At 27.7% G+C, this 12,289-nt stretch overlaps 2 protein-coding genes across 2 annotated transcripts; one reads left to right on the top strand and one right to left on the bottom strand.

The window, feature by feature from the left end:
* Positions 1–66: 66 nt before the first annotated feature.
* On the bottom strand, positions 67–6,109 carry LOC126847541 (disintegrin and metalloproteinase domain-containing protein 10). Its single transcript, XM_050587851.1, has 16 exons — positions 5,828–6,109; positions 5,495–5,767; positions 3,782–3,982; positions 3,464–3,717; positions 3,253–3,399; positions 2,756–2,951; positions 2,511–2,695; positions 2,259–2,433; positions 2,018–2,195; positions 1,727–1,904; positions 1,422–1,655; positions 1,086–1,202; positions 662–826; positions 489–585; positions 275–356; positions 67–207 (listed from the first exon to the last, which is right to left on the bottom strand). Exons 1-15 carry the CDS (start codon positions 5,883–5,885, stop codon positions 277–279), a joined length of 2,538 nt encoding a protein of 845 aa, XP_050443808.1. The 5' UTR covers positions 5,886–6,109; the 3' UTR covers positions 67–207; positions 275–276.
* Positions 6,110–6,455: 346 nt separating this feature from the next.
* On the top strand, positions 6,456–10,500 carry LOC126846307 (eukaryotic translation initiation factor 2 subunit 2). Its single transcript, XM_050585620.1, has 7 exons — positions 6,456–6,617; positions 7,286–7,436; positions 7,737–7,879; positions 7,964–8,081; positions 9,636–9,843; positions 9,918–10,191; positions 10,259–10,500. Exons 1-7 carry the CDS (start codon positions 6,600–6,602, stop codon positions 10,301–10,303), a joined length of 957 nt encoding a protein of 318 aa, XP_050441577.1. The 5' UTR covers positions 6,456–6,599; the 3' UTR covers positions 10,304–10,500.
* The last annotated feature ends 1,789 nt before the right edge of the window (positions 10,501–12,289 follow it).

The raw sequence follows: 12,289 nt of genomic DNA, 5'->3' as shown, positions 1-12,289 counted from the left end.
TCTGCCCTTGTTCATGACCAACACTTCTAGATGTGATCTATACAATTTCCTTAAATTTTAAATTACTTTGGTTCGATTCGGCTATGTACATTAAAATGAATACATAAATCAATTTATTAGGTTCCTACCATGATGATACGAGTACCCGATTATAGTCGGACCGACATTATCAACTTTGGTTTAAGGTCGTCAAATTTATTTTGACATCTGAAAATATTAAGTATGATATCACAAGTTATAAATGATAACATACAAACAAGAAATAATAACGTACTATCACACTTTATGTTGTGGCTGGTGCCTCATTGGAAACGCATTACGACGATCTGATTGACCATGTGCAGGTGGTGCAGAAGCTAAATAAATACAAAAAACATTAGTGTAATTAGAATAATAAAAATAATAAACAATAGTGGGGACAGAGAGGTCACAGATTTTATTATAACTGAAAGTGAAAAAATCACTTAAATAAACGCTTTGATAATTACCTCTTGGAGCATAATAATGGCCTCTTCCCTCACCATATCCATGAGCTGGTACTCTGCTTGATCTATGCTGTGAAACGTATTGTTGAGGTTGGTGGCGCTATGAAAAAACAAACAACAACAAATATTAACACAATTACAAGTGAACAATTTTCTTTTTTTAATAAATCAGTTACCATTCGACGCAGTGTTGTAATTGGCCGTCTAAGAGTTTCACTAATTCTCCTTGCAGGAGGTTTCTTCGGATTCGATGAAGGTGTGTGCACCGCACAACATTTAATAAATATTCCCATTATGATAACAAATGCTACACCCAGTAACATACAAGCCCACCAATTTTCCTAAAAAATCAACAACCATAAATATAAACAACAATGAAGAATAATTATACAAAAAAACAATGATTTACGTTTTACAAGAAAGTTGTGATGTTGGCAATGTTGTATTGACATTAAACCAGAATATGAAATAGGAAATAGAAAAAGATTTGACAACATTTGAGGTGTGCTCATGTATATGTATGATGGGAGGAGTGGTTGGAGAGGAAAGGTCGATTATCCCGCACTTGTTTTTTTTATTATAAAATAATTCACTACTTACTAAGGCCCATTGTTGAAGGGTTTGTAATGTTTGCTTATTGAGAAGCATATTTTTTAATCGTGCTAATGGTCCCTCGGCATCTACTGCTCGACATTTATAAAATACATCACAATAACCCTAAAAAAAAACATACTTTAAAATATATTTATTTTAATTGTATAATTTACAATTGAACAGCTGAGCGAAAAAAGGATAAAATTCTAAAAAAAAAGGAAAAATAAACTGAGATAGCCATTTAGTAGCTGAAAGATATAGCAGGAATTATATATACATTAATTATATAGGATTTTTCTACTAAGCTGTTAAATTTAAGTTATCAAAAAAATTAAATCAAACCTGAAAGTTATCACAAGGCGATCCTGGTCTGAGACTAATACCTCCAGGAGGTAAATTGACTGCGGCAGCAAATTCACTAGTTGACCTGCAAGTCTGTGAATCTGTACCGTTCATACAAGCTAGTTCACATAACTTACGCTTGTCAATATTTGGTATTATTTGTGACGTCAAAAAACATTCATTCAATCCCCATTCCAGACAGATAGATCCAGTGCATTCTCCATTTATGCAAAGCTTTATTTCAAAATAGATATAAGTATTAAAAAATAAAAATAAATGTTCATATACAGTAAAAAGATACTAACTTGAGTTCCTTCATTACAACGTGTTTTGTTAGGTTTAGGAGGTGGTACAGGACATTCTGGTGTTGTACCATCACAAAAAGAATTCCAACTACAGTCACCTTCACCACGACACATGACTGATCGACTGGATGGTATAAATCGACAAGTATCAGCATAACAACATGGTCCCTGGGAGGGGCTAAAAAATAAAATGTTTAAACAAAAATACATTTATAAAAAAGAAAACTAAAAAACTTTTAGTTATGTTATAGCAAAATTAGATTATAAGAAAACTTCTATTTTAGAAAATACCTGCACTCAGTTTGAGCTCGACGAGCACATCCTTTGGCCGAGACATTACGAAATCTTTCTCGATCAGCAACTTGTCTAGGATAGCAACATTTATCATCGCATTCTTCATCGTCATACCCACAATCACACTCTTCACCATCTTCAACAATTTTGTTTCCACAAAATGCTCCTTCACTGGCTGTTATTAAAGAAAACAAATAGCAATAAAAATAATAATTAATAATAACTAATTTTTATATACCTTTAAAACAATTTCTTTTTTTGTTATCTTGTATAGCATCTAATACGCTACTGATGTTGGCTATACTACATGAAGAAAATTTGCTGTTATTTGGACGATCACCACTGGTAGCTGATGCAAACATGATATAATTACCATTCAGACCACCTGGTCGGCATTCCGATGGGTAGTCATGCTATAATTTGAACAGAAACAAATATTCTATAATTAAAAAAAAATTATTTACAGTAACAGTTTAGATAAGTAACATACAGGTGACCCAAAATTATGACCAATCTCATGGGCTAAAGTCAACTGAGAAACTTTAGGAGGTACTCTACTATTGTAATTAACAAATGTTATAATTCCAGTATTTAAACTACGCTTAGTTGATTGATATAAGCCTCCAACAGTCTCTGTATATGTCTTATATTTTTCACAAATTCCACCAGATGCACCTTTTCAAAAGTTGTTATGTTATTTATAAAACCAATAAAATAATTGTTTAGGCTACTTACCAGATGCACTTGCTACCCAAGCAAGACCCAGTGTACCTCCAGTAAAGTCTCTATACGTAAATACATATGCAAGACAAAAATCTTCATGATTTCCTAATGAGTGCAAATTTAGAAAGTTACTAACATCAATGTTTTCCATGCAAAATGGATTTGGTTCACCAGTCCATTTATGATCACAAGGTTCATCTTCATCAATCTAAACAGAAATATTCATACTATTTATAAAAAACTATAATTCATTATAATTATTTCTATTTGAAATTAAGTGTTTAAATAATTTTTACAATATTATTGAAATTTAAAAAAGTACTTTGATATCAATGATCACAGTAAAACTTATTTTACCAATATAACGGTCACATTTAGTATCCCGTTACCACTCGCCTCCAAATAGGTTTAAAAATAGGCTTTATTCATTATTGAAAGTTTTAGTCTTGTCTGTTAGTGAATAACATAAACAGAAAATTTTAAATAATTCAGTCATAAAATGCATTTACTTTGATTCTTTGAACTTCAAATTTAATGTTTCTATGTTCTATACGTCCATCAAACTTAGTATCTCTATATATATAATTAACAGCTGTGACATGGTGTGCTATTAATGATAAGATTTCTTCTCTTGTTTTTGTTTTATCATAACCAACCTAAAAAAATTAATAATACTGTCAGTAGTAGAAACCAAAAAACATAATTATTTAATTAGTATACTTGTTCTTTAATATGTTTCCACAATAAAGGATCAGTTTGAATAAATAATGAGCATGTGTTTCGTTCTTCCTTAGGTTTAGTTGCACGTTTTGTTCTGACAGGTCCCTGATGTCTTTCAGATGCTGCCTGGCGAGAATATTTGTAAGCTGGTCTTTCTTCATCTGATGGTTGAATATTCCATTGATCACCTGAGTATTGAATTTTTTCCATATTGTGCTTAACAAATTCAGTGACCCCACAACCACTAAAATGACCTACAAATAATAATAATAATAATAAATATTTAAGAACTTTAACAAAACAATTTATAAATTTTACTAGTAGAATTATGGTATGGATTTTCAACATTATTTTCTTTATAAATTATAGAATGAAAATCTGAATTATTTTTAAGGAGACCGTGTGGTTGCATGTATCGTCTAGATTTTTCTATATAATAGATCCCTTTTTTAGGCGATATTATTTTTCCTTCAAATACTCCATCAGTAATAGATCCAAACACAGCACTATTGGCTTCATCTAAAAAATATATATATATTATATAAAATGATATAGTACATTTTTGTTATAAATTTATTCAAAATTACAATTACAATTTAACTTAAAAGAAGAGCATTGAGCTTTTGATAAAGAAATACTTAGAGCTTTTTTGTAGGTCTGTGTTATATACAAATTTTAAACTTAATATAAAATTTAAATAACACTACATTTAAGTAGGTAATTAAATACAAGATACTATACAGTAGTTAACAATTAACAGCATTGTATTATATTATAAAAAAACAACAATCTATTTAGTAATAAGTAATAAGTATTACAACTGTTACAAAAACAAAATTGAATTATAAGTTAATATTGAAATTTTTTTCTTTCAAAAGTTAGATAAATATGGTTTAGTAAGTATAATGTGTTATTATTTTACAAATATACACTTTAGACAAAGGGATACTAGACATAAGTGTAACCAACTTTATCACACAAGAGGCAAACCTACAATTAATGTAGCCCGATTAAAATGTAAACAATCAAAATAAAAAATATGGAGACTTTGCCTATCATACTTATGAAATGTTCTCAGGTCTACATTACAAATGAAACAAATCTTTTAACTTAATTATCTGTGATTAGTAAAAAACTAATAATGGAATTTACAAAGTGTTTTACACAAGTAATAAGTGAATATAAAGCATTTTTTTATATTCATTAAGTTAATGTAAACTACTTAAGAATTTCAATATTAAGAAACTTTGTTTTATGGTAATCCAAATTATAGGAAAATAATCACACAGAAAGTTATAAGCAATATTTGCATTAATATAAATTGAATTAATTAAAGATGTATTTTTGATATTTTAAAGTATTAATATTATTTAGTCTAAACACTATACTAAATAAAACTCCTATTATTTCTCTTGTAGATAATTTTATAACTGATATGCAATGTATGTTATCTGAATAAAACTACAAGAAGTTTATTTTAAACATAATATTGTTACTATAAAAAATTGCAATATTAAAAGCAAGCCTACATTATAATTTTTAATGACCTGTATGTTTTAATGAGCATATGAATACAACTATTATTTAGTATACTGATTACATAAAGTAATTATAATTTAATGTCCAATATATGTATTATATTTAAAGTGAAAGATTATAAGGAATATTGTTTTTTTTTAATTACTGTTATTATTCTAATCTAGGATGTAATAGCAGAATAACAATATAATTTGTTTTTCAGATATTAAATGTATTTAGATTCAGTTATTATATCAGATATTGTAAACAATGAAAATTAACATGAATATAAACATGAGAGAGCTTTATAATTGAAGAATAGATTTCAAAAAGAAAATTTAAATATTAATGAGAAACGTTAAAGACTGATAATATCACTATATTTATTGTAATGCTTTTAAACAAAGGCAGACTAAAATTATATGCTTATCCAATTTGTATTAAGCTTTTAATTGTTTACTTTAAAAAAATATGAGTTAGTAAAAAAAACAAACGCGAAAAAAACTAACTTACCAATAATATGACCATGGTAGATATGTGAAGTGTCCGCATCATCTGGGTGTAATTGATTACCACTACTGTCCAATATCTCAATGGAGTTCGAAAATGTACTTAAATCACGACGCAGTCGAATTTGGAAATGATGACCATATGCCCTAAAAGCGACATGCACATTACTATCTGCACTAGTCACTGATCGCTTGGCCCTATTGTGGCTGGAAGCCAAGTGTTCAGAATCATATTCAACAGACTCGTAGTGGGCTACGTACGGATTGAGACGCTTGCCTAAAATTTAATTAACAATAAAAATTAACAACAGCTAATCAAAATGAGCACACTACATACCTTGAATATTGTTGATAATTATAAGGAGCGTAACAACCGTCGAGCAAAAGGTATACATACTACAAATGATATAAAAAAATTGATCACAGGCATAAAAATTTGGATAGGTATTTGTCACATTTAAAAACTAGTCAATAATTTATTAACAATTCACACTATTGGATTTTCTTTACCAGTAACAAAAAACGTCAATGAAAAAATTTTAACAAAATAATTTTCCGAATTTCCATTATGATAAATCTTTCGGAATCCGGAAAATATTCTTTTGTTTTTCATTTGAGGCTCGACTCAGACAGTGAGTAAAGCGATAGCAGTCAAATAAAGAAACAGATAATAAGCATACAGTGCCACCAATCTAATAGCTGTAATCAATTTTATTTTACCTAGAAAATTTGGTTCATACAAATTAAAAACTAAATTTTCTTAAAGATGCGGTTTTCATTTTTTTAACATTCATTACACTTGATTAATAATTATTATAAATTGATAATCTTTAATATTTTATGACAGCTCTTACAATTTTAAAACATTAACATTACATTTTTTTATCACCGGATACTTGTGGAAACACTGTACTATTTGATTATTATCCATTGGCCACATTGTCTATGGTGGCTGATGCAACATTTTTTAGTCACTACCAGTCATCACACCATAAATCCCTCATTTTCTTAGTGTTTTGGAATTCCAATTTTTAAAATTTTTCCTTATAAATATTTATTGTATAATTAGTTTTGTTTGTCAATCTTTGTGAAAATATATCAATAGTAAAATGACCGAAGAAGAAACTGTAAGTAAACTCTAAAATGTATAGTATTTTAGACGCATCTACTGGTTTTTTGCTTATAAAATATGTGATATCTATGTTAAATTTGTTAATCTAATTTAGATTGTTATTACCTACCTCATGAATAACTATCAATTTAAAGTAGAAAAGCAGAATATATTAAATATAATGAAATTTTGCCTGTCAAGCTATTTGATGTTTAACTGAGTATTTATTAATTTACAAAGTTTACTACATATATAGCTAAGTAATATGAGTTAGTAGTCTGAGATATCGTGCTGTAAGAATAAGCATTACTATAATATTTCTCGTGTTATTTTATATTATACCAAGTAACCCATTTAGATGATTGTCTAATGTATGACGACAGTGAAATTTTAGTAAAAATTATAGTATATTTAATTATATTCTTTTTTTAATACTTTAGCACTTAAACCATTGTTTTAAATATTTTTAATCCTTACTCCTAGTAAAATTAAAATTACAATATAATGCAACCAACATAAATCATAATTTACTAGGACACTAGTTTTAGACTTAATAGATACTATAGGAGAATTTATTGATTCTAGATGGGGTAAAATTCTTCCTCAAATTTCATTAACTTTGTCCAAATTATTAGGATATTAAATTCAAAATAACTTGTTATACCGACTGATATTGTTTCCTAGTTGTTTGACCCTTCTATCAAAAAGAAAAAAAAGAAGAAGAAGTTTGATCTTGATAGTGCTCTTGCAGCTGAAGGCAATGCTGATGGTAACAACGAACAAACTTTAGATAAAGAAAATCAAGACCCTATACCTGATCCTGATGAATTTGATGGTATATATATTATATTTTATCATTTTAACAATGATTATAATTGTTTCTTAATTATGAGTAGTCTAACAGATCTATTTCCTTAAAATTCCTAATTTTTTCTTCCTAGATTATACTTACCGGTGACAAAATAACAACCTGTCCCAGACAGCGAATCTGTCTAGAAACTATCGTCTTATGATGGCAGCGTAGGGCCTTGAAAGGCCCTTAAGCTAATAATAATGATGAGATTATACCTAACATATTATGTTACATATAATTATATACATTTTTACTTAATTATACATTATTTAATTTACATAGATGGGAATCTGGATCTTGATAATTTTGGGAAGAAGAAAAAAAAGAAAAAAAAGGTCACAATAAATTTAGATGATTTAGAGAACGCTCTACCCGATACTTCATCGGCAATGGAAAATGGCGATGGCCAAGGTGATGCTATGGATGTAAGTTTTAAAGATTTTAATGAATATTTGTATTTCATTGTAACTGTTAATATTTTCACTAATTTATTGGTTTTGGATGTATAGGATGACTTTGATTTAGATATGGACTTTTCAAAAACGAAAAAAAAGAAAAAGAAGAAGAAAGATATAGACGAGTTAGTTGCAGAAGAAATGGATAAGAAGGGTGACAAGTCTGATGATAGTAAGTTCAAAAGTTTACAAGTGACAAGTTTTACTTGTCTTATTTATTTACTTGTATTATTAACTTTTAGCGTTGATTTTAGAACATACAGATAACTGGTGCTATACACAAAAATGGCAACTGATTTTGTGTGATTCCCACTGGCAAAAGACCCTCTTCATAGTTTGTATTAGTTTCCTGGTCATTAGTAAACTATGATGGGGATACCTCCGTTGCCACCAGTAAAATTCGTCTCCGTTTTTGTGTATAGCACTGCCTATCTGCATATTCTTAAATCAATGCTTTTAGACATTCCTATTCATACATGTTGACTAGACTGCAAATATTTAAAGACGCTTGTCTCTTCTCTTTCTTAAGTCGTGTATTAAATTTTGCATGTTCAGTATTCGTTTGTAAAAATGAATTTCTGGTAAAGGAAACTGGACCATAAGTATAAGATAAAAGAAACAAAGTTTCTAAAATGTTAAAAGTCTAGTCATCATTAAATATCTGCACTTAATGTAAATAAAGTTTGTACAAAAACTAAGTCATAATCATTTATTGTTGGTATAGTTATACATTTTAATACAACACTAGTAAAATCATTTCTCTAAATTTCTATTTTAATTTACATGCTTTAATGATGGAAAATGGAATTATGAGACTGGTAAGGATGTAATGAGATTTGAGTAATAGTATTGACTGATAAAACATTATTTTTTATTAATACGACATACTTTGACACTACTGTGTAAATTGTTTTATATATTTCTAAAATTTCAAAACTTTGGAATACAACAAAAAAAGTAGCACGGTTTAAGAAACGCCTAGTTTTAATCCTAAAATGATTATTGTGTGGCATCCTCTACTCAATATATTATCAGAAAATAAAAAACTTTGTGTTAATATTCAAGATACCAATAAATTAGTTATTTTTCTCTTAATTTATATCAACAATTCATAATGTAAACCAATCAAATCCATTTGTGAAAATATTGTTAACTCTTAATAGCTTTTAAGATTGTCGTTTAACTCACTAAATACCATACAACAAGCAAAAGCTTTGACTTCTAAACGATGTTAATACTCTAATTATCATTACATTCCATTTTTTATTTTTATTTTTGCTTTATTGAGCAACGGTTCCCTAGAATTTTTTTTCAATATCTGGTTAGGAAAATATTTATTTTAACAAAAAAGTAGAACAACTTGACATTCTGTCCATGATTGTGTGTGTTTGTACAAATACTATGGCCTTTGAGAATGACTATGCAGATTACAATTTTTCTTAAAATTTAACCAGTATGTATTCGGTTTTCAAGGCTTAAAAATATTAGTACGTAATGGTGTTTTTTATTAATTAACCATCCCTACTTCTAATATGACAATCTTGATAGTTAAGTTCACACATAAGGTATTTTCTAATGTGGGTGAGCTAAATATGTACTGTTTTTTTTTTGCCACAAGTCACACTTGTAATTTCTAAGAATAATAATATGCTCTCATCACATGTTTGTATTTTGTCATTAAATTATATATTTTTATGCTTCATAATTATACTACCTAATTTTACAGATACTGATGGTGAAAGTCACACATGGTTTGGTTCTGATCGAGATTACACTTATGACGAACTATTAACTAGAGTATTTGAGATTATGCGCGAAAAAAATCCAGACATGGTTGCTGGTAAAAAACAAAAATTTGTCATGCGTCCCCCTCAAGTTGTTCGGATAGGTACCAAAAAAACATCATTTGCAAATTTTACAGAAATATGCAAAACGTTAGTATTTTTATTTTATTTTATGATTAATAAATATGGTACATTATTTTAACTAATATCTAAAATTTTTATAGGTTACATCGTCAGCCAAAACATTTATTAGATTTTTTGTTAGCCGAATTGGGTACCAGTGGTTCGGTTGATGGTAATAGTCAGTTGATAATTAAAGGCCGTTTTCAGCAAAAACAAATCGAAAATGTGTTAAGGAGATATATTAAAGAATATGTTACCTGCCATACCTGTCGTTCGCCTGATACAATATTACAGAAAGACACGCGTCTATTTTTCTTACAATGTGAAACTTGCGGTTCACGATGCTCTGTTGCCAGCATTAAATCTGGTTTCCAGGCAAGTTTACATGAATTATGTATATTAAGAACTTTAAAGTTAATCTGTAAACCCATTTTTTTTACAGGCTGTGACTGGAAAGCGTGCAGCTATCAGAGCGAAGACAGCATAAGTACTAAAAAATGTGTTCTCATATGTTTTATATTAGTTCAGAAAAATAAATATCACATTTTTACAGCTCTTAAAAATATTTTCTTTTTCTTCTTTCTATTAAATATATAATATAAAAAATACATAACCAAAATTCATTGATAATTATTATTATATTTTAATTTGATATTTAATAAATAAATTATTGAACTGTTTAAATGTTATTTATAAAAAAAAAAAAATTGTTCATTTAAATGTTAATGTATTTATTTACAATAAAGTAAACCCCTATTTAACCGTATAAATTTAACATTTGCATAAATGTTATTGACTGAATTATAAATATTAAAATTAGTTATTTTTAAGTCTGTACATAAAAATAGCTAACTTTTAGTATAAGTTACTCTTCTTGTGTTTGTCTTTTATTAAATTCCATATTAATTTTTTTTTGTATCTACACGCCCCAGTTTTTTTAAAAATTTATATAAAGATACACTAATTGCTTAAAAAAAAATACTTGATTTCATACATATTACAACTACATCATATACTGTGTTATGCTAGTTTGATTGTTCTTGCTAAAATTGTGTATCTTTACTTTTTTTTTATAAAATCTCATCGTAGAAGTATTCAATATAAGATATTTATAAAAACATTTACTACAAATTTATAACAGTATAATGTTATTATATATAGAATTGATAGTAATTTAGGAATAGACAAAACATTATTTGTTTTAACCTTGGTTTTAAAATTTTATTTTTATGATATTTCATTTTAAGATTTAAATTTGTGAAAGAAAACTTTTTTAATTCACTAAGTTGGTTATACTTAAAAGTTGTTACCAAATGTTAAATTTGTATTTTTTATTAGTTCATTAATAACCTATAAGTATAGATTGGAGTACAGTGATTGGAAAATGATAGATCTTTAGCTTCCAGACACTTAGGTACTCAAATTATTATGGGAAGATAATAATATCCATTATGTAATTTATTATGAATACGGCAATTAAGTAAATGTCGCTACCGTCGAAGTATTTGCATTTGGATTCGGAAGTACATTTCTGATTAGTTATAATTAAAGTCCGGATTTATATGTTTTTACATATTGTTACTGAGTATATGCAGTCTTATGAGGGTAAAAAATATGAACGATTCATTCATCACAGAGTTCACAGGAAAAAGTTTTTTTTGCATATTTGAGAATATTTTATGGTTTAGGGAATATTTAGGTTATTTAGCATATTTTGGAATATTTTGCAAATTGTGAGAAAATCATAATAATTTATTTTTATTTTAAAATTATTATAATTAATATTTTCATAAAAAAATACACACAGTGATAGTACTATTAAGTCGCCGCGTCGTGCCGTGCTGTTTACCAAATATGGTGGCTAACCTGCAATACTGCATCGTTTTCATGCTGATAAGAACAACAAAAATTTACAAAATGACCAATAACCTGGTGAAAAGGGTAACGTTATAAAAACCAAAGTGACTCAATTATGTGAAAAAAATAAAGGCTACTAAATGTTAGAAAAAGTTGGAAACATTTTATCTGGAAACAATAAAAATCTCCCAGAACATTTCACCCCTAGTGTAGTTGCTGATATGAATTTTGCTCCTTTAACATCAGTTGATGTTGAACGTTCATTTAGCCTCTACAAACACATTTTAAGCGATAGAAGAACTAACATGAGCCCAGAGAATATCGAGAAATACATAATTATTAACTCATATAATAAAATTTAAATAAGTAGTAAGTAATTTAAATTGTACTTCAGTTTAATTCAAGTCAGAATTAAATTTAGAAGAATATTTAGTAAATATTAATTTACTACCATAATCATCATATCAAAGGAATATTGTTTTTTTTTTTTTTTAATATATATTGTTATTTTATATTCAATAAAGGAAATATTGATTTTAATTCATTATTTTTGTTTATTTTTCTAATTTTTAAGAGAATATATGGAGAATATTTGTAGGTTTTTTAGAGAATATTA

The sequence above is a fragment of the Adelges cooleyi genome, unplaced genomic scaffold, assembly GCF_023614345.1.
Source record: "Adelges cooleyi isolate 19-005CV unplaced genomic scaffold, UGA_ACOO_1.1 ACOO_flye_CR_arks_rails_tigmint_CR_PRNA_108, whole genome shotgun sequence".
In the NCBI taxonomy this organism is placed as follows: Eukaryota; Metazoa; Arthropoda; class Insecta; order Hemiptera; family Adelgidae; genus Adelges; species Adelges cooleyi.
This window is presented reverse-complemented; position numbering and strand designations above follow the sequence as displayed.